This window comes from Oncorhynchus masou, chromosome 17, assembly GCF_036934945.1.
Source record: "Oncorhynchus masou masou isolate Uvic2021 chromosome 17, UVic_Omas_1.1, whole genome shotgun sequence".
Classification (NCBI taxonomy): domain Eukaryota; kingdom Metazoa; phylum Chordata; class Actinopteri; order Salmoniformes; family Salmonidae; genus Oncorhynchus; species Oncorhynchus masou.
The window spans coordinates 6,559,793-6,583,398 of record NC_088228.1 but is presented as its reverse complement, the minus strand read 5'-3'; the positions used below and the strand labels follow the sequence as shown (position 1 = coordinate 6,583,398).

General features: G+C 46.3%; 1 protein-coding gene across 1 annotated transcript in view; it reads right to left on the bottom strand.

The window, feature by feature from the left end:
- The window catches only part of LOC135558351 (cadherin-7-like), a 148,098-nt gene that overhangs the window by 124,106 nt on the left and 386 nt on the right, over positions 1–23,606 (bottom strand). The window contains exon 2 of the mRNA XM_064992096.1: positions 3,813–4,324. Coding sequence (XP_064848168.1) covers positions 3,813–4,049 — 237 coding nt within the window. The 5' untranslated portion in view covers positions 4,050–4,324. The remainder of the gene's footprint in view (positions 1–3,812; positions 4,325–23,606) is intronic.

Sequence of the window (23,606 nt, the reverse complement as noted above, 5' to 3'; positions counted from 1 at the left end):
GCCTGACAACACACACTGATATGAGGTTTATACTGAGGCCTATGACTGAGGTTTATATCCTGAGGCCTGACAACACACTGACTGATATGAGGTTTATATCCTGAGGCCTGACAACACACTGACTGATATGAGGTTTATATCCTGAGGCCTGACAACACACTGACTGATATGAGGTTTATATCCTGAGGCCTGACAACACACTGACTGATATGAGGTTTATATCCTGAGGCCTGACAACACACTGACTGATATGAGGTTTATATCCTGAGGCCTGACAACACACTGACTGATATGAGGTTTATATCCTGAGGCCTGACAACACACTGACTGATATGAGGTTTATATCCTGAGGCCTGACAACACACTGACTGATATGAGGTTTATATCCTGAGGCCTGACAACACACTGACTGATATGAGGTTTATATCCTGAGGCCTGACAACACACTGACTGATATGAGGTTTATATCCTGAGGCCTGACAACACACTGACTGATATGAGGTTTATATCCTGAGGCCTGACAACACACTGACTGATATGAGGTTTATATCCTGAGGCCTGACAACACACTGACTGATATGAGGTTTATATCCTGAGGCCTGACAACTGATATGAGGTTTATATCCTGAGGCCTGACAACACACTGACTGATATGAGGTTTATATCCTGAGGCCTGACAACTGATATGAGGTTTATATCCTGAGGCCTGACAACACACTGATGATATGAGGTTTATATCCTGAGGCCTGACAACACACTGACTGATATGAGGTTTATATCCTGAGGCCTGACAACACACTGACTGATATGAGGTTTATATCCTGAGGCCTGACAACACACTGACTGATATGAGGTTTATATCCTGAGGCCTGACAACACACTGACTGATATGAGGTTTATATCCTGAGGCCTGACAACACACTGACTGATATGAGGTTTATATCCTGAGGCCTGACAACACACTGACTGATATGAGGTTTATATCCTGAGGCCTGACAACACACTGACTGATATGAGGTTTATATCCTGAGGCCTGACAACACACTGACTGATATGAGGTTTATATCCTGAGGCCTGACAACACACTGACTGAGGTTTATGAGGCCTGACAACACACTGACTGATATGAGGTTTATATCCTGAGGCCTGACAACACACTGACTGATATGAGGTTTATATCCTGAGGCCTGACAACACACTGACTGATATGAGGTTTATATCCTGAGGCCTGACAACAACTGATATGAGGTTTATATCCTGAGGCCTGACAACACACTGACTGATATGAGGTTTATATCCTGAGGCCTGACAACACACTAACTGATATGAGGTTTATATCCTGAGACTGACAACACAACTGATATGAGGTTTATATCCTGAGGCCTGACAACACACTAACTGATATGAGGTTTATATCCTGAGGCCTGACAACACACTGACTGATATGAGGTTTATATCCTGAGGCCTGACAACACACTGACTGATATGAGGTTTATATCCTGAGGCCTGACAACACACTGACTGAAAGGATTTAAATAAGTGCAGAAGAGATGAAGGGGCTCAGAACTGCAGAAATGGTTAAGTTCTTGGCTTCCTAGTGTTGTCTTCCCATTTTCATGTTCAAGATTCATTCATGTGTCAGGCATCGCTCGTTAGATTCACCCCCACCATGAGAGACACGCGTGTTCAAACAACCTCTCGGATTCACAAATGAAAGAGACATGTTCATCTGTATGCCCCGTGCCATCTACATATGAGAGCTGTGTGAATACTGAAAGCAATTGAATAGATAAAGAAAGACTTTGATAGCAATGAACTCGTCAGCGCAGATTTGACTGGGTTGGCGAATCAAATACACTCTCAGTCGCGTTCCAGAGGACTCTGCTACAGTTGCTGTTCTGCGTCTCTTTCAGATCGTAAAATGAGAATAAGAGTGAGCCTTAACAAAATGTCACCGTTTATAGTACCCGTCTTTATTTTCCATGGCCTCTGTTAGAGTTGATTAAGAGATGAGGCTAAATGTGTAAACTCTCATGCAGCCTGTGTCATTCCTGCTAGGTGGAAGGATATTCTGTCTTCGTAGCTGACACAGACCTCCTTGTTGCTGTACGTAGCTTTACAATGCCTTCTGATTTGCCAACTCAGTGCCATTCAACAGTAGTCATTGAAGTATTATCTCTGGTATTATTTCATTTTTTTTGTTATAAGTTCTTATCCAATGCAAATTACAGTAGGGAGTGGAAACATTTTCAGACATTTTTCCAATGTACTGGTACCCCCCCCATGGGAACTGAACCCACAACCTTGGTGTTGCAAGCACAATCATAACCAACAGAACCACACGGGACCATTCACTGAGGGAGTAGCATGGGGTCCCTAGCACGCCGCCAACCCCCCAAAAAAGATAAATTAACAGAAGGAACGGTCCCCCTCCCACCCTTGTATTGTGTAACAATACGAGCTGACCTCTGCCTGGTGGATATATGTACCAGCCATTCGGTTTAGCTGCCACAATCACGTATCACTGAAGTCAAATCAAATGTATTTATATAGCCCTTCGTACATCAGCTGATATCTCAAAGTGCTGTACAGAAACCCAGCCTAAAACCCCAAACAGCAAGCAATGCAGGTGTAGAAGTCCATTCATTACTTCATGTTGGAGGGGCCCTATCAAAAAACAGAATTGTTGTCAGACATTAAGCAGGAGACTGGACACCAAGGGGGCCTAAATGGACACCAAGGGGGCCTAAATGGACACCAAGGGGGCCTAAATGGACACCAAGGGGGCCTAAATGGACACCAAGGGGGCCTAAATGGACACCAAGGGGGCCTAAATGGACACCAAGGGGGCCTAAATGGACACCAAGGGGGCCTAAATGGACACCAAGGGGGCCTAAATGGACACCAAGGGGGCCTAAATGGACACCAAGGGGGCCTAAATGGACACCAAGGGGGCCTAAATGGACACCAAGGGGGCCTAAATGGACACCAAGGGGGCCTAAATGGACACCAAGGGGGCCTAAATGGACACCAAGGGGGCCTAAATGGACACCAAGGGGGCCTAAATGGACACCAAGGGGGCTAAATGGACACCAAGGGGGCCTAAATGGACACCAAGGGGGCCTAAATGGACACCAAGGGGGCCTAAATGGACACCAAGGGGGCCTAAATGGACACCAAGGGGGCCTAAATGGACACCAAGGGGGCCTAAATGGACACCAAGGGGGCCTAAATGGACACCAAGGGGGCTAAATGGACACCAAGGGGGCCTAAATGGACACCAAGGGGGCCTAAATGGACACCAAGGGGGCCTAAATGGACACCAAGGGGGCCTGGTTCAGGAGGATGCAATGTTACAGAGCGTTCAGATAGAAAGCCGTTTTGCAGATCGGGTCGTCTGTCATGTAGAATGGGGATACTGTCAGCTCTATGAGCAAACCTTCTGAAAGTTTCTCCTCACTAAATAAACCCCCCAAACTTGTTTTTACCTTGCTATTTAAAAATTAAAAACAACTCTGTACTCTTCTTGCAGTCTTTTATCAAGATGTTTTCTACACGAGCAGATCACAGAGATGGGCAAAAGCCTGTGAACTCAAGAGTCTCTGAAACACGTTTCTCTGTTGCTCATATATCCTTCCTGTGTATTCATGTCTCTAACAAATGACTAAAAACGTACAGAAATATTGGATAACACAAGTAGCATGAACTCCTTTTTTTATATTTATGTACTTTACCCAACCTGTACGTTTTCCACATTAGCACAGTCACACATCCACCTATTTACTGTAGAAATACAGCCCAGAAACTCTTACCTTGCCCACGTAGAGTGGCTCGTCCCCCATGTACTCCTCCAGCACAAAGAACTGGTTCCACACCCAGCTGCGCCTCTGCCTGTGGTGTGCCCCCCCTTCGCCGCTCCTTTGGTACATTCCGACCTGATGCAGGGGCACTGAGTTCAAGGTCAGGCCAGAGCAACCCATCTCCCAAAGGGGTACGAGCACAGTCAACACGCTAATCACACTCCACATGGGGGGACAGTTCAGTCGCATCTTTTTTGATACAATTTGTTTGTTGAAATTTTACTGGAAAAGACTCAAGAAGAAGCGTTGTCCACCATCCACCAGCGTTGTCCACCATCCACCAGCGTTGTCCACCATCCACCAGCCTTGTCCACCATTCACTGAATAAACTGGGGGGGTTCAAGAGAAGAGATGGTGTTTAACGAGCAAGTGTATCCTTCAGCAGACAGACGGATGGATTGTGATTGCTGGTTGCCAAGGTGTCAGAACACGTCTACTTCACACCTGCAGTTGATAATTGGAGCCTATCAGAAAGAATGAGAAAGATAGGGGAGGGGGAGAGGGAGAAAGATAGGGGAGGGGGAGAGGGAGAAAGATAGGGGAGGGGGAGAGGGAGAAATAGAAGGGAGGGGGAGAGGGAGAAGGAGAGGGGAGGGGGAGAGGGAGAAATAGAAGGGAGGGGGAGAGGGAGAAGGAGAGGGGAGGGGGAGAGGGAGAAATAGAAGGGAGGGGGAGAGGGAGAAGGGAGGGGGAGATGGAGAAAGAGAGAGGAGGGGGAGAGGGAGAAATAGAAGGGAGGGGGAGAGGGAGAAGGAGAGGGGAGGGGGAGAGGGAGAAATAGAAGGGAGGGGGAGAGGGAGAAGGAGAGGGGGAGGGGGAGAGGGAGAAATAGAAGGGAGGGGGAGAGGGAGAAATAGAAGGGAGGGGGAGAGGGAGAAAGAGAGGGGGAGGGGGAGATGGAGAAAGAGAGAGAGGAGGGGGAGAGGGAGAAATAGAAGGGAGGGGAGAGGGAGAAATAGAAGGGAGGGGGAGAGGGAGAAGGAGAGGGGAGGGGGAGAGGGAGAAATAGAAGGGAGGGGGAGAGGGAGAAATAGAAGGGAGGGGGAGAGGGAGAAGGAGAGGGGAGGGGGAGAGGGAGAAATAGAAGGGAGGGGGAGAGGGAGAAATAGAAGGGAGGGGGAGAGGGAGAAAGAGAGGGGAGGGGGAGAGGGAGAAGGAGGGGAGGGGGAGAGGGAGAAATAGAAGGGAGGGGGAGAGGGAGAAATAGAAGGGAGGGGGAGAGGGAGAAGGAGAGGGGAGGGGGAGAGGGAGAAATAGAAGGGAGGGGGAGAGGGAGAAATAGAAGGGAGGGGGAGAGGGAGAAAGAGAGGGGGGGAGAGGGAGAAAGAGGGGGGGGGGGGGAGGGAGAAATAGAAGGGAGGGGGAGAGGGAGAAGGAGAGGGGAGGGGGAGAGGGAGAAATAGAAGGGAGGGGGAGATGGAGAAATAGAAGGGAGGGGGAGATGGAGAAAGAGAGAGGAGGGGGAGATGGAGAAATAGAAGGGAGGGGGAGAGGGAGAAAGAGAGGGGAGGGGGAGATGGAGAAAGAGAGGGGAGGGGGAGATGGAGAAATAGAAGGGAGGGGGAGATGGAGAAAGAGAGAGGAGGGGGAGATGGAGAAATAGAAGGGAGGGGGAGATGGAGAAAGAGAGGGGAGGGGGAGAGGGAGAAATAGAAGGGAGGGGGAGAGGGAGAAATAGAAGGGAGGGGGAGAGGGAGAAAGAGAGGGGAGGGGGAGATGGAGAAAGAGAGGGGAGGGGAGATGGAGAAATAGAAGGGAGGGGGAGATGGAGAAAGAGAGAGGAGGGGGAGATGGAGAAATAGAAGGGAGGGGAGATGGAGAAAGAGATGGAGGGAGGGGGGAGATGGAGAAATAGAAGGGAGGGGGAGATGGAGAAAGAGAGAGGAGGGGGAGATGGAGAAATAGAAGGGAGGGGGAGATGGAGAAGGAGAGGGGAGGGGGAGAGGGAGAAATAGAAGGGAGGGGGAGAGGGAGAAATAGAAGGGAGGGGGAGAGGGAGAAAGAGAGGGGGGGGAGAGGGAGAAAGAGAGGGGAGGGGGAGAGGGAGAAATAGAAGGGAGGGGGAGAGGGAGAAGGAGAGGGGAGGGGGAGAGGGAGAAATAGAAGGGAGGGGGAGAGGGAGAAATAGAGGGGAGGGGGAGAGGGAGAAAGAGAGGGGGGGGAGAGGGATAAAGAGAGGGGGGGGAGAGGGAGAAAGAGAGGGGAGGGGGAGATGGAGAAAGAGAGGGGAGGGGGAGATGGAGAAAGAGAGGGGAGGGGGAGATGGAGAAATAGAAGGGAGGGGAGATGGAGAAAGAGAGAGGAGGGGGAGAGGGAGAAATAGAAGGGAGGGGGAGATGGAGAAGGAGAGGGGAGGGGGAGAGGGAGAAATAGAAGGGAGGGGGAGAGGGAGAAATAGAAGGGAGGGGGGGAGAGGGAGAAAGAGAGGGGGGGGGAGAGGGAGAAAGAGAGGGGAGGGGGAGAGGGAGAAATAGAAGGGAGGGGGAGAGGGAGAAGGAGAGGGGAGGGGGAGAGGGAGAAATAGAAGGGAGGGGGAGAGGAGAAATAGGTGGAAGGGAGGGGGAGAGGGAGAAAGAGAGGGGGGAGAGGGAGAAATAGAAGGGAGGGGGAGAGGGAGAAAGAGAGGGGAGGGGGAGATGGAGAAAGAGAGAGGAGGGGGAGAGGGAGAAAGAGAGGGGAGGGGGAGAGGGAGAAAGAGAGGGGGAGGGGCAGAGGGAGAAAGAGAGAGGAGGGGCAGAGGGGGAAAGAGAGGGGAGGGGCAGAGGGAGAAAGAGAGGGGAGGGGGAGAGGGAGAAAGAGAGGGGAGGGGGAGAGGGAGAAAGAGAGGGGGAGGGGGAGAGGGAGAAAGAGAGGGGAGGGGAGAGGGAGAAAGAGAGGGGAGGGGGAGAGGGAGAAATAGAAGGGAGGGGGAGAGGGAGAAATAGAAGGGAGGGGGAGAGGGAGAAAGAGAGGGGGGAGAGGGAGAAAGAGAGGGGAGGGGGAGAGGGAGAAAGAGGGGGGGGGAGAGGGAGAAATAGAAGGGAGGGGGAGAGGGAGAAAGAGAGGGGGGAGAGGGAGAAATAGAAGGGAGGGGGAGAGGGAGAAATAGAAGGGAGGGGGAGAGGGAGAAAGAGAGGGGGGAGAGGGAGAAATAGAAGGGAGGGGGAGAGGGAGAAAGAGAGGGGAGGGGGAGATGGAGAAAGAGAGAGGAGGGGGAGAGGGAGAAAGAGAGGGGAGGGGCAGAGGGAGAGGGAGAAAGAGAGGGGAGGGGCAGAGGGAGAGGGAGAAAGAGAGGGGAGAGGGAGAGAGAGAGGGGAGGGGGAGAGGGAGAAAGAGAGGGGAGGGGAGAGTGAGAAAGAGAGGGGAGGTGGAGATGGAGAGGGAGAAAGAGAGAGGAGGGGCAGAGGGAGAAGGAGAGGGGAGGGGCAGAGGGAGAAAGAGAGGGGATGGGAGGGGAGAGGGGGAAAGAGAGGGGAGGGGCAGAGGGGAGAAAGAGAGGGGGGAGGAGGGGGAGAGGGAGAAAGAGAGGGAAGGGGAGGGAGACAGACAGGGGAGGGGAGGAGGAGGAGAGGGAGAGTGAGAGGGGGAGAGGGAGGGAGAAATAGAAGGGAGGGGGAGAGGGAGAAAGAGAGGGGAGGGGGAGATGGAGAAAGAGAGAGGAGGGGGAGAGGGAGAAAGAGAGGGGAGGGGGAGAGGGAGAAAGAAAGGGGAGGGGCAGAGGGAGAAAGAGAGGGGAGGGGCAGAGGGAGAAAGAAAGGGGAGGGGCAGAGGGAGAAAGAGAGGGAAGGGGAGAGGGAGAAAGAGAGGGGAGAGGAGAGGCAGAAAGAGAGGGGAGGGGCAGAGGGAGAAGGAGAGGGGAGGGGCAGAAGGAGAAAGAGAGGGGAGGGAGGGGAGAGGGAGAAAGAGAGGGGAGGGGGAGAGGGAGAAAGAGAGAGGAGGGGGAGAGGGAGAAAGAGAGGGGAGGGGCAGAGGGAGAAAGAGAGGGGAGGAGGAGAGGGAGAAAGAGTGGGGAGGGGGAGAGGGAGAAAGAGAGGGGAAGGGGAGGGAGACAGAGAGGGGAGGGGAGGAGGAGAGGGAGAGTGAGAGGGGAGAGGGAGGGAGAAAGAGAGAGGAGGGGGAGATGGAGAAAGAGAGAGGAGGGGGAGAGGGAGAAAGAGAGGGGAGGGGGAGATGGAGAAAGAGAGAGGAGGGGGAGAGGGAGAAAGAGAGGGAGAAAGAGGGGGAGGGGCAGAGGGAGAAAGAGAGGGGAGGGGCAGAGGGAGAAAGAAAGGGGAGGGGCAGAGGGAGAAAAGAGGGGAGGGGAGAGGGAGAAAGAGAGGGGAGAGGAGAGGCAGAAAGAGAGGGGGAGGGGCAGAGGGAGAAGGAGAGGGGGAGGGGCAGAAGGAGAAAGAGAGGGGAGGGGGAGGGGAGAGGGAGAAAGAGAGGGGAGGGGCAGAGGGAGAAAGAGAGGGGAGGAGGAGAGGGAGAAAGAGAGGGGAGGGGGAGAGGGAGAAAGAGAGGGGAAGGGGAGGGAGAAAGAGAGAGGAGGGGGAGAGGGAGAAAGAGATGGGAGGGGGAGATGGAGAAAGAGAGGGGGCAGAGGGAGAGGGGGAGAGGGAGAGAGAGAGGAGAGTGGGAGATGGAGAAAGAGAGGGGAGGGGAGAGGGAGTGAGAGAGGGGGGAGAGGGAGAGGGAGAAAGAGAGGGGAGAGGGAGAGAGAGAGGGGAGGGGGAGAGGGAGAAAGAGAGGGGAGGGGAGAGTGAGAAAGAGAGGGGAGGTGGAGATGGAGAGGGAGAAAGAGAGAGGAGGGGGAGATGGAGAAAGAGAGGGGGCAGAGGGGGAGGGGGAGAGGGAGAGAGAGAGGAGAGTGGGAGATGGAGAAAGAGAGGGGAGGGGAGAGGGAGTGAGAGAGGGGAGAGGGAGAGAGAGAGGGGAGGGGGAGAGGGAGAAAGAGAGGGGAGGGGAGAGTGAGAAAGAGAGGGGAGGTGGAGATGGAGAGGGAGAAAGAGAGGGGAAGAGGGAGAAAGAGAGGGGAGGGGGAGAGGGAGAGAGAGAAGGGAAAGGGGGAAAGAGAGGGGAGGGGAGAGGGAGAAAGAAGGTGGGGTGGAGAAAGAGAATAAATGTAAGGATGAACATTCTCATACCACGGCTTGCGTATATGATAACAAGCATTAATAACACAATTGGACACTTCCTTTTAGATGCTCAAAGGAACAAGGAAGCAGTCATATAATACAGAACTGCTCACTCCGCAGAGTCCCTGGGAGCGGTTTGTCTGCTCATATCAACGTGGAGAAAACCTTCTCTCATTGTCTCTGTGTGACTTACTGTAGCTCCTGGTAGAGCCCATGCCTTTTGAGTTGTGTGGAAATGACATCAGCAGTCTGCTCACTTCCAGAAGCCTTTGTTTGCTCTTACTGTAGGAGATAAAAGACTGCTATGCCTGTGGGCAGCTATATGACGAGAATACTCCAGCTGCACAGCATTACAATGGCGTTTGCTTGGCATTCAGTATTCGGCCTATACACCAGTGGAGGCTCCTCAGAGGAGGAAGGGGAGAACCTTCCTTAGCGAATTTCATAAAAATAACCATTTTAAAACATTAAAAAGTTTTTTAGATAAAACTAGACTAACTATATTCACGTCACCAAATAATTGCCTTAAACACACTGTTTTGCAATGGTCTTACAGTAGCCTCAACAGCACTCTGTAGGGGTAGCACCATGGTGTAGCCAGAGGACAGCTTGCTTCCGTCCTCCCCTTGGTACATTGACTTCAATACACAACATAGGAGGCTCATGGTTCTCACCCCGTTCCATAGACTTACACAGTAGATATGACAACCTCTGGAGGTCGTCCTCCAACCTATCAGAGCTCTTGCAGCATGAACCGACATGCTGTCCACCCAATTAAAGGACCAAAGAATGAATCTAGAACTGAAAGCATAAGCTACAGCTAGCTAGCACTGCAGTGCATAACATTTTTGAACAAATTAATTTATTCAAAAATGAAGGAGAAGCAAGAGAGTGATAGAGAGAGAGATTGTTCTTTTTTTTTGTGTTTCACGAACACAAAAGCTACTTCAAAAAAAAAATCTTGTTAAAATTACTAGTTGATCTACACGTATTTCACTACTGGGTCGTATTCACTAGGCAACTAGCCATGGAAGGCCTCGGTCTTTACCGTTCGAAAGACTGGGGGAGTTTTCCTTTCAGAGATGACGACACAAAGGGTTGAGTAGTAGATTAAATCACTCCACCAATGGAGGAGTTCCAAAGAGACGTTGTGTTTCCAATTAAGCATCAAAATACAAAAACGAATGATGCATAAAGCTACTAAAAACTTTGTCCGACGCGATAAGAGAAACAGACAAAACAAGAAGTCCCCCCCCCCCCCCCAACCCATCACCCCACAAATGCCTCTCCTGAGGGGAAACATCATTTCTACTTAGAGCCAATTGTCAAGTGAATGAGACAGGATTTTGGAAGGCTGGCCACACAAGACAATTAGGCACCAAATGGAAGAAAATGGTGCCAAAACAGAGGAGGGAACTTGTCCAATCATTTTAGTTGTTTTTGTCTGAAAAACTTTTTTTCTACAGTAATAAATACAATTCTGGTGGGATTCAAACCCTGGTCTCCTGCACATGAAGTCAACACCATACCCATTAGACCAAGAGGACATCCTCAAGGCCTACATTTGAGCTTCCGGTGGGGTTTCTGAAGACTCAAAGGAGGGAAGAGAACAAGAGAATTGCTGCAAGTTTGTCCCACAGGGAACTGCTTGTCCTTGCTCATTTGACAGAGAAGGAGATATGGATCATAAGCAATGTCTTTGGGGCAGAAAGAGACAGAATAGAGGGAGAGAGAGAGAGAGGGGGAGATGGAGAGAGAGAGAGAGAGAGAGAGAGAGAGAGAGAGGGGGAGAGAGAAATGGAGAGAGAGAGAAATGGAGAGAAGGAGAGAGAGAGAGAGACAGAATAATGGAGAGAGAGAGAGAGAGAGAGAGGGAGAGAGACAGAGAGAGAGAGAGAGAAATGGAGAGAGAGAGAGGGAGAGAGAGAGACAGGCCATGGCCATGGGTTCGTGGAGGGCATCAGGAGCATGTGTGTGTCCGTGTGTGTACCAGTGTATGTGTGTGTTGGGTGAAACAAATGTATTTTATCACCCTGAGCTCTACTAAAAGGCAATGGCATTAGAGTGTGTGTGTGTGTCATTAGAGCTTCAGCACGCTCCCTTCGAGGGAGACCTTGCAGATGCATTATACAACAACAACAACAACCAAAGTTAAAATAAACAGAATAAACGGTCATGTACGGCCTTCGGCTTCACAAGGACTCTCCCTCTTTTCTCCTCAGTAGAACTGAAGACGCGAGCACAAAAAAAGATGGCAGAAAGTAACTATTGGGACAAATAAAGTAAAGATTTTCATTCCGAGTAAACCTCAACTCCACATCAGCGCTTGATTAAGGAGACTCGCTGGAGTTTAAATGGATATAACCTTTAGTTCAAGTGACGAAATATCTAATCTTAGAATCCTTCGACAGTGTTTCTAGGGGAATAAAGTGAGCGAAAGACTTTCGGTAGTATAGTATACCCTCTTAGAAAAAAAAGGTGCTTTCTAGAACCTAAAAGGGTTCTTCGGTTGTACCCATAGGAGAACAATTTGAATAACCTTTCTTTGTTCCAGGTAAGAAACCTTTTGGTTCCATGTAGAACCCTTTTGAGTTCCATGTAGAACCCTTTTGGTTCCAGGTAGAACCCTTTTGAGTTCCATGTAGAACCCTTGACACAGAAGGCTCTGCATGGAACAGCAAAGAGTTCTGCGTGGAACCAAGAAATGGAGGACAGCCGAAGAACCCTTTTGGAACCCCTTTTTTTCTAAAAGTGCAGAGTCTTTTTAAAGCCAAACACTTAGAGCAGGGACCATAAACAATCTGAACTCATCGCAGTGGCTCGCGAGTCTGCGTACCAACATCCATACTCACACATGCAGTCAGAGCTGGCCTTAGACCCCCCCCCCCTCACCTTGCGAATAAAACAGAGAGGGAGAGAAATTAGCAGTTAGAGAGTGACTCTATCACTGACAAAAATCAATGGGCACCCCGGTTCGAAATTTGACCATGATTACTACAAGCCAGTTGCCCATTCCTGGTTTAGAGTCTGGAACAAGATGGAGCAGGACTGTATGGTTGCTGTCATGCAAACTCCGACCCAACTTTGCTATTTTCTGATTCGTAACTTTTTGTTGATTAGATCAGCACTTACGACCCTCAAATCCAGCTTATACTTCGACTCATCTGCCCTGGGCTCTTTGTGTACCTCCATCCCAATCTTACCAAAGAGTAAAGTCAGGCAAAAAAGAGGTTGTAAAGCGTGCATCCTGGTGAGACTTAGAAGGGAAAACCGGCCACCACTTCCCTCAATTCTATTGGCAAATGTACTTGATAATTAGATGAATGACCTCCGATCACTGATTTGCTATAAACGGGACTCTCGTAACTGCAATATTCTCTGTTGTTCTGAAACGTGTCCTTTGGACAAGATACCTCCTATGGCTATTCAACGCAATGGAATCTCCATTCACTAAGAGGACAGAACATTGGATTAAGGAAAATCCAGAGGGGGAGGGGTATGTCTCTTCATCAACGACAAATGGTGTGCAGACTGTAGCGCAGTGGAAGTCTCGAGTTCAAATGCCGACCCTTCTCCTTCCCGAGAGAGTTTTCATCTGTTATCGTGACTGGTGTTCACATTCCACCTCAGGACAACAACAACAACAACAACAAGATGGCACTTGAACTGTACAAGGCTATAAACAAGCAGGAAACCATGCACCCGAAGGCTGCTTTTTTTGTTGCCACTATGTGTCTGGTCTTGAGATCCATAGTGTCTGGTCTTGAGATCCACAGTGTCTGGTCTTGAGATCCACAGTGTCTGGTCTTGAGATCGACAAGGTCTGGTCTTGAGATTGGCAGGGTCTGGTCTTGAGATCCATAGTGTCTGGTCTTGAGATCCATAGTATCTGGTCTTGAGATCCATAGTATCTGGTCTTGAGATCCATAGTGTCTGGTCTTGACATCCACAGTGTCTGGTCTTGAGATCCACAGGGTCTGGTCTTGAGATTGACAGGGTCTGGTCTTGAGATCCATAGTGTCTGGTCTTGAGATCCATAGTGTCTGGTCTTGAGATCCACAGTGTCTGGTCTTGAGATCCACAGTGTCTGGTCTTGAGATCCACAGTGTCTGGTATTGAGATCCATAGTGTTTGGTCTTGAGATCCATTGTGTCTGAGATAAAGAAATCCAAGCTCCAGTGAATTACACGCCTGCCACACATTTCTTCACCAACCCCATCATGGGAAAATAATGTGATAGCAAGTTAATGTATTTACGTGACAATTACTCTTTCACTAAGGGTGTTGTCAATGGGGTTGAGGATGGTCTAAACTGTGATATACTGTATGGCTTCGAACATCGCAGGTTCGTTCCCAGTGCTAACCCAAACCTTAACTCTAACCTTACCACCCTGAATGAAAGCCCAAGCCTACCCCAAACCTTAACCCTAACTTCTTGGAATTCATTCTTAAACCTACCCCAAATCTTAACCCGGACTTCTTGGAATTAATTCCTAAACCTAAACCTACCCCAAACCTTAACCCTAACTTCTTGGAATTCATTCCTAAAACCTTCACCAAACCTTAACCCTAATTTCTTGGAATTATTTCCTAAATTTAACCATCGGTTTAACGAGTGAATGACATCACTGTTATTGTGTAGTTTGATTGACGGCTGACAGGACGTGTTGACATATCGTATTTGGTTCGATATGGGGGTTCGTTTTTGGCTGTTTAGAAGTTTGAAATGGGGTACCGTAAGTCTGGAAGTTGTATTGACATAAACCCACAGACTCTCTTCACCATTGGCAAGGCCCTTTGTTCAGAAGGCCGAGATGAATTTATGCCATTCTCTTTGATCATCCTCCCTCCCTCCCTATCTCTCCCTGCCTCTGTTTTTCACTCTCTGCCTCTTCCCCCCTCTCTCTCTTTCCCTGCCTCTGTTTTTCACTCTGCCTCTTTCCCTCTCTCTCCCTGCCTCTGTTTTTCACTCTCTGCCTCTGCCCTCCCCCCTCTCTCTCTCTTGTCCCTCTTTCTTCCCACACGCTGCAGTGCTTCTGAGGTGATGCATGAAGGGGAAATGTCTTATCTAAACCTTCTAATCTCTTTTATAAGCCTCACTTTACAGGGAGTTATTACAAGCGCTTAGTAACTGACTAGATGTCTTCTCTTTAAACAGCATACTGTACATACAGTCTTTTGAATTGAAGAAGTAAAGAGTTCAAGAAGAGCTAAATAGCTATTGGCAGTGGCACAGGAAATTACCACCTAGATGATCAGATAACGTCTCACTATTCTAGTTTGGCTCAGTTCGTAGAGTGTCGCTTGTAGATGGTTGAATTCCTGCCGGGGTTTTTTTTTTTTTTTTTTTTTTTTTTTTTTTACTATTCTAGATCTGGGTTTCCAAAACTCTGTCCTGGGTCATCTCCACTACCAGAACTGAATGGACCTGACATTCAAACCTGGGATCAACTACTACTGATATGTTTCTGCCCTGCACAATGGAACCAATGGAGTTGTCCCAAAAGTGCAATGCCTGCCCATCTGGCACCATGAAATCAAACAGTCCTACCCAGAACCCTCAAACATGCAAACACAGAGGGGTTACAGCCAATTTCTAATTGACGGGGAGCGATTTAAAACCAGCTATATTAAAATATTTGAAAAGAAAACAAACGCTTTTAAACCCAGGGCTGCGTACACTGAATGGAATTATGGGAAACTCTGCTGTCCATGTTATGTCCTACCCCTGTTCACCCTAACCCTTGCCATATGAGTCATTATTGTGCAATGACCACAGATGAGAGTAGAGCGGGGCAGAACTTGATGACTACACACTTACAACGGAAGCATTTGTCCTGATCTGTCTTGGCAATGTCAAATCTTTCTTTATATTAGCCAACAAAATTTCAACAAGAGTGGTCATACACATGAGACAAGTATAACGCTGCTAGTTTAACAATACCTCTTCCTCCCTCACCAGCTCACACCAAGAATGGATCTCAGATCCTCTGTCTCACAAACACACTTCACTGCCCTCCTGCTATCGTCTTAGCCAGCCATCCAACTGAAAAGCTAGCAATTTGATTCAGTGGACATCATGCAGAGGAGTGAGCTTTTAAACTACACAAAATCGTTCTGAGATTTGATCTGGCCACAAGAGTTTAGATGCAAAAATACTGTAATGCAGATTCGACTGAATAAAGCCCTGAGAGTTGGTGCTGCTGTGTATAAACTTGATGGTAATCTAAGTGATGTTATTCCCAGCCAGGTCACACCAGATCAACTTCAGATTTCAACGTTTGTCCATGTCCCCAGGTCTTCGGGAGATGCCTTCAATACCGGCTACTAGCGGCAACATGACTGCCTATTACAATCTCATAAAGGCTCGTGGCTTTACGAGGCAAACCTTAATAACCCAACGAAATTATGGAAAACCATTTAAATCCATGAATGCTAAGACAAACTCCTCTGGTCTTCTACTGAAAGTGACCTCAAATTCAACGGGATGTGACTGACAAGAATAAACTGCTTGACATGTTTAATGAGCATTTTGCTAAAGCTGAGTTTAATTTGATAATGAACACCCTCCTAACATCTCAAATGAGACTGTGAATGAAACTGCCACATGCATGCCTATGATTCATCCATTTCATTTTACCGAGATTGAGCTTTCAGAAGTTGTAAAGGAACTAAAATCTATTGATATTAAGAAAACAGCTGGCCCGGATGAATTAAACCCACATTTTCAAAAAATGGTGCAGAGTTCATTGCTGCCCCTCTCACTCATATATTATATTATTCAATTGGTGAGTAATACCATTCTAAAGGTCTGGAAAGCAGCCTATGTTACGCCTTTACATAAAGGTTTAGATCCGTCCGTTGGATAACTATCAACCCATATCAAAACTGTCTGCACTGGCTAAAGTATTGGAATACCTTGTGAACTCACAGTTGAAAGACTTTATTTATAATAACTCTGTTATATCTCAATTCCAGTCTGGTTTTAGAACCAAGCATAGTACAGTTACTGCTGTAAGTAAGGTTGTAGGTGATATTCTAGATGATCAGGACAAGATAAATTCACTGTTTCACTTTTTATTGACTTATCGAAGGCCTTGGACACTGTTGACCATGCCCTGCTGTTGTATAGACTAAAAAAGGGTGGTTTACGTGTTGATGGATTGGTTCCAAAACTATCTTTCTGACAGACCACAGTGGGTAGCTAAGAAGGGTATGGAACCTAGTGGTTAGAGCGTTGGACTAGTAACCGAAAGGTTGCAAGATTCAATCCCCGAGCTAACAACGTAAAAATCTGTCATTCTGCCTCTGAACGAGGCAGTTAACCCACTGTTCCTAGGCCAACATTGAAAATAAGAATTTGTTCCTAACTGACTTGCCTAGTTAAATAAAGGTTTTTAAAAAAAATTAAAAAAAATGGAGATTCGGAAGCTTACAAAAGGAGTTCCCCATGGCTCAATTTTAGGTCCGGTCCTTTTTTACACTGCATATAAATTATTTAGGGAAGACTATTGAGTCTGCAAATCTCTATCTGTATGCTGATGACGCAATGATTTATTCTCAGCTAGTATTGAGAAGTTGGCCTTTGAATTTATTCAAAAGCAGTTGTGCAAAGAAAACAAAGGTCATGGTTTTCTCTTCCCTGAAAGTTAACAGATGGAGTCACCTGCAGATTTTGAACTATAACAGGCCAGCAAATTGATAGGGTCACCTCTTATTATCTTGGGATTTGGTTAGATGAAAAGTTTACATTTAAACTCACATTGACCAAGAAACGGAAGTCGAAATTGGATTTCCATTTCAGGAACAAATTTTGCTTTTCAATGTTAGTTAGAAAAGATCTTGTTCAAAGCACCTTTTAAAAAACAATCAGTGCTGGATTATGGTGATATTGTCTATATGCAGGCCTCAGCAAGTATCTTGAAAACTCTGGACACAGTGTATCATGGTGCTTTAAGATTCATCACCAATACTAGATCACTCACCCATCACTGTGATCTGCATGCTATGGTGCAATGGACCTGTCGCTCCACCAGGAGGCTAAAGCACTGGTACACTTTTTTGTGTACGAATCATTGATGGGACAACTCCCTTTGTAACTCTGTTCCTTATTGACCAGATCAGTCACTCAATATAATCTTCGTTCACAGTCGCTGCTGTCCTAAGACTAGAATTGAGATGGGGAAACATGATTGAATTCTAACATGAGCTGGTTTCAGGGTGTGGTTGATGTGGGTGTCGTGTGTGTGTGTGTGTGTGTGTGTGTGTGTGTGTGTGTTCGGGATGGAAAGAGTTAGACAAATTGTTTAGCCAATTAGCTTCAACCGGCTGATGTGCTTGACTTCAGATAGCCAATCTCTGGGGATAGTAAGATACTATCAATAAATTACACAATGCAAATGGGACAATATTTTCTTTTAGTTCTCTCGTTAATTAAATGCTTTCAATATTTGTATGTGAATTTCTACAATTTAAAGTTGGTTTGAGGTTTTTAAGTGATTCAAATTTGGAGCTACTGTTCTTTTAAAATATTTATTGTATAATTTACTGATGTTTTTTTAACTAGCCCCATATGGATATCGAATGTTAAACCAAATTGACCATGGGTATATCAATTGGGTCGCGTGCTGGCGTGCTCCGAATTGATGATAACTTGGGTGCTTCCAGCTGTGGCCATGTGGGCAGGATTAAAATAAACCCAACCCATGGGAAACTGTTACGGTACATTTCATACCACTCTTTCCTGTCATCTCAAAAATCTCTGTTTTGGACCAGACTGACTTTATGACCAAAATTATCCTATTTACACTTTGTAGTAAATGTAGTAAATAGTAAATGTTTACTCTACGTGAAATGTTTCTGACTCCTATCAATGCAACAAAGGCCATTTTTTAAAAGGAGACGATGCTTTTTAGGAGCAGTCGCTTTTTAACCAGTCGGAACACTTACCTGGACAAAAGGAACACCTATATGAATGCTGTTCATTGACTACAGCTCCGCATTCAACACCATAGTACCCTCAAAGTTCATCACTAAGCTAAGGACCCTGGGACTAAACACCTCCCTCTGCAACTGGATCCTGGACTTCCTGACTGGCCACCCCCAGGTGGTAAGGGTAGGTAACAACACATCCACCACGCTGATCCTCAACACCGGGGCCCCTCAGGGGTGCGTGCTCAGTCCCCTCCTGTATTCCCTGTTCACTCATGACTGCATGGCCGGGCACGACTCCAACACCATCATTAAGTTTGCCGACAACAACCTCTACCTCAACGTGATCAAGACAAAGGTGATGATTGTGGACTACAGGAAAAGGAGGACCGAGCACGCCCCCATTCTCATCGACGGGGCTGTAGAGGAGCAGGTTGAGCTGTTCCTTGGTGTCCACAACACCAACAAACTATCATGGTCCAAACACACCAAGACAGTCGTGAAGAGGGCACAACAAAGCCTATTCCCCCTCAAGAGACTGAAAAGATTTATAATGGGTCCTCAGATCCTCAAAAAGTTCTACAGCTGCACCATCGAGAGGATCCTGACAGGTTGTATCACTTCCTGGTATGGCAACTGCTCGGCCTCCGACCGCAAGGCACGACAAAGGGTAGTGCATACGGCCCAGTACATCACTGGGGCCAAGCTTCCTGCCATCCAGGACCTCTATACCAGGCGGTGTCAAAGGAAGGCCCTAAAAATTTTCAAAGACTCCAGCCACCCTATTCATAGACTGTTCTCTCTGCTACCAAATGGCAAGCAGTACCGGAGCTCCGAGTCTAGGTCCAACAGGGTATTCCTAGACTAGGGCTGGGATTCAATCTGATCGCGCTTTGTCGGCTATGCACCATTTAATAAATGTTATTTCCGATTGAGGCAAAATATGCAGCTTTTACAATGAATGTGGTGTCTGCGAACACGGTGCCTATAAAAAGCAGACAAAACGTGATCGGATTGAATCCCAGTCCTATGGGCCCTGGTCTAAAGTAGAGCACTATGTAGCGAGTAGGGTGCGATTTGGAATGCAGACAAGCAGTATGTTTATCTTTTATTCAGCAGCTGGGTCTCACTAGACCCCTCCCAAACATTTGCCAACGAGTGTCCAACCCCCCCATCAGCCCCTACACACACACACAATAATCCTCTCTCCTCCCTGATATGTACACAGTGCACACCAGGGTACCATGGGTCCCCCAGGCCAAGATCCCTGCCTCACTCTCACAGGGCAAATTGTTCTATAGCTCAAAGCAGACTTGAGAACAGCTCTCTCTCTCTCTCTCTCTCTCTCTCTCTCTCTCTCTCTCACTTATTTTTCATCCCTGTCCGGAAATATGCCCTCTGTCGGTATTGGCACTGCAGGACGAACACAGTTTTTCTGCGGCTCGCCCAAATGGACTGAGACAGGATGATAAAGTCTCATTAGACTCTCGTGCCATCTGACATGAGTTGCACAGGCGGCAAGCGCGCGTTTCCCGCCGTGACCAGTAACTGTAAAATCCACAGAGCCAGAGGAGAGCGCACTTAAACAGTGCGCAATTTGAGCGCTTGCACCACCACCATCCCTCCACATCAACCCCTCCTTCCCCTCTCCCACTACTGTACCGTAGCTCCCATTCTTCTCTATCGCTCCTCAACTCATTCGCTAGAGAAAGAGAGCTGCCTCGAAGCGACTTGCGAACACAGGCTTCTAGAGCACATGCCCCTGCTGTGGGAATGACCGCAGTCTCCGCTGGGGACAGAACGCTCAAATGCCCGCCGCTCCTGGCATCTGGACATCAAGCACAGCGCGGGCAGTGACTGGTAACATATGGCCTCATTATTATCGCCAGCCGACTCAATTTGCAGCTCTTTATTGTGGTAGAGACTGAGACTGAGGCAGAAGTTACCATGCATGTGGTTGAGAAACAGTTTGGAGACATAGGCATGATGATGCAAACGCGAAGCCCGACCTAAACCCATTAATTAACCTATGTTGGATTGATTCTTACAAAAGCTTTAATAAATATATATCAAACCATCTCTCAAAAATAACGACAACATAAAACATCACCTTCTAGCTTTTTCTGAGGGACATTATTAACCAACAGCATTAAATATAACCTAGTCGTTTTGCACTTTGGGTATGGCGCTAGCCACTTGATGTGCCTCTTAGTTAACACATTAACTAATCAAAGCACACCCTGAAGAATCATAGGCTACATGCCAGCACAGAGGTAAGCTATTAAAAACAACATTGAAATGGAGCCACGTGATTCTACTTGTTTATTTATCATAGGCCTTTATCTTTTCTGCAAGACATCCCTTACGAAGAAAGATTACAGTCAGTGTGCAATATAACTGCAGTGCACTGCAGTAGGCTGAAGTCCAAAATAACACCGTTTTTCTCTTTTTGACTGCAGACATTTTGCAGTGTAACTGCAGTTATACAGTGCAGTATAACTAGTACACTGCAATCACTGGGTCCAAAATACCACAGTTGAGTTACTGCACTTTTACTGCAGTTTTACTGCATCTTTTTTTGTAAGGAATAAGGCACACACACACACACACACACACACACACACACACACACACACACACACACACACACACACACACACACACACACACACACACACACACACACACACACCGTATTAGCATCTCTACTAGGACATTAGGGCAGTATAGGGACATAATCAACATGTGAAGCAGTGCCTCCGCCGTGATCGCTTATCATGTCCCTACCGCCGGGCAAAAACAAGGTCTACACCATCATCCTCAATCATGTCTTGTTGTTCAAGCTCAGCCCGAATAATAAACAGGTGTGCACAGCAGCATCAATACACAACCTTATAGGCCAACGTTAGCAAAGGAATAAAACAACAACGATCTGTTTGGAAAGAAACACCTTTAAAGATACAATGCAGCCTAATATATTTCGAAAAAATATTGTCTTAAATTGTTAAAGAAAAATTATAATTTGATTCAACTTCATAGACATCTCAATTTGTAGGCATAGGCCTACATAATATATTGCCAATTGAATATATGTTCTTCAAAACATAAAATGTTGACTTTGCATTCTCCACAAAAATGGGACGTTGAACTTTCAGCATGCTACAACGGACAGTATGGAGGTTGTAGTCTAGACCGCCCGACTGAATTGTGTTTTTTAAACTCTCCAAATGGTTAAATGAGTGAGAAACAGATTTGAGTGGGCAATATATCTTATTATCTTAAACTGAAATGTAGAATTATTTTTGCAATAAAATTATTTTATATTGCGCTAATTTCACTAATGTAAAACAGTTAGTTTTACTACATTAAACAAGCTTGCAATTTCACCACACACAATTGAGTGGCTTTAAACTGACAAATATCTTTGGTTTGGCAACGTTGGTTTTATCATGCGCCTCTGTCCATCCCTGGACTAACATGCTGACCAAACCGGCCGCGTTTAATGAGGGAGCCGTTGCAAAATAAATGGACACATACACACTTGGGTGTTACACAAGTTTCACACTCCAGTCCAGTTGGTGGCAGTAATGCATCCTAAAGTAGGTTTCCAACTGCCATATAAAATCTGCAAAGAAGAAACATTTATGAGGTGAGATTTTATCAAAGAAAACTCACTAAAAACTATCTATGTTTCCCCTGTCATTTGTGGATTAATTGTCGTAGTAGAGAACACAGGATTTTGTGTGACTCCAAAATGGGTCAACATTCTACAAAGATCCATTAAAAAAAGGAACATATTAATTTTAGGTAAAATAACAACCCAATGTTTATCTCCCAGGACAAATTAGCTAGCAACAGCAAGCTAACTAAATGTCCTTGAATGTTTCAACCTGTCCCTAAATGAATGTAGTTGGTTCACAGTTGTTTTTAGTATCTTAACCTGTGTGTCAGGAATGTGTCTGGTGGGCTGTAGATAAAATCAACTTGAGCACGATGGCGCGCACTCGGACGCACGCACAGGGCCAGTTTGGTTAGCATGTTCGTTGATTTTTTTTATAATTATTTATACATTTTATACGTTATTTAACTAGGCAAGAACAAATGATTTACAGTGACGGCCAACACCGGCCTAACCCGGAAGACGCTGTGCTAATTGTGAGCCACCCTATGGAAGACATCAGTTGTCATTTTCAAACTGGAAGAGCACAAATCATTCGGAGCATAAACATCTCTGCATAAAAGTTGCTGTTCACAAACAAATACACAGATTTGACCGTCCGCTATGAAAAAGTATGTCACTATGTAGAACTACCTGTGAGGTGATGATTCTTTGAAATGATCCAGGCAAACAAGTGTTGTGTTTCCTATTTTGTATTGGCCATCTATTATCTAATCGACAGGTATTTGTAGTTTACCCAAGTACTTTGTTGTGGTTTGTAGCCTAGCGGTTACAAGCGTTGGGCCAGTAACCAAAAGGTTGCAGGTTTGTATCCCCGACTTGACTAGTTTTAAAAAATCTGCCAATGTGCCCTTTAGCAAGGCACTTAGACCCTAATTGAGAGTGTAAATCGCCCTGGATAAGAATGTCTGTTGAATGTTTGTATTTTAGAAGAGAGCAAATGGTACATCTGGCTGCTGTTATTGTCCCAGTTTCATTGATTTTAATACAATATCGATGTGAGTGATTCATTTGCACATGCTACTGACTACAGTAGAACAAGCTAATTAATTCTTAGGAGGCTTGGTAAATGTTGGTGCTGTGCAATTTATAATCTAGGTACTAATTTAGCAAAATACAAGTAATCTGAACACAAATAATAATGACTTTTTACATTTAAACCAGTTTTTTTTTTTACACTAAACTGTAAATAAAAAATCCATGACAACAGGAGGCAGCAACAGTCTAATTTTCCATTTATGTTTTAGGAATATATATGACACTTATAACTATATATTTTTAACACGATTCTACTTAATCGGGTAAACACTGCCGAAGAAGCCCAAGAACGTGCTATTATTGCTATATTTTTGTGAGATAACTGAAATCGCGAAAATACGTTTGCATTGCCTACTAAACTATTGGCTACTACCATTCACGCCACGCAGTGGACAAAAGAGACCCTACACGCTGGACCTGGAGGGACAGTTCCGTTGTTCAGACCGCACTATCATTGACTCGAATGATGAACGATGCAGAGACATTCTATACCGAGAGATGCTGTGTAATTTCATATCGGCAAAAGTTAACCTTCCCCATTTTCTGACATATGTCTGCCTGTATTTATTATGAAACCCAAAATGTCACACAAAAGTGTAACGATAAAGGTAGCCTAGATACATTTTCAGTTTAAGTATTAATGATAGTTCGCGTTCGTCCAAAAAGTAATGTAAAATAGTAACTCGGTTAATATACATCAAAGTTTAAACTAATACAAAATGGACACGAGCCGCAGTTTAAATATACATAAATATACAGCTTTATATTATACAGAATACTAATTAATGAATCAACGATGCTTTTTTTATAATCATTAGAGGCCTCACTATCAAATGCAATTATAAATCCCATGCAACAATCAACACTGTCAGTTTACACACCTTGTGGAGATATAGGCTAGGCAAAACAGATATGGTCGGATTTGAAAATATTCCAATTTGTTTTTATTCTTCCAGATTTATTGAGGGCAATTTCTGCTGAGAAAATATACATATCCAGTCAGAG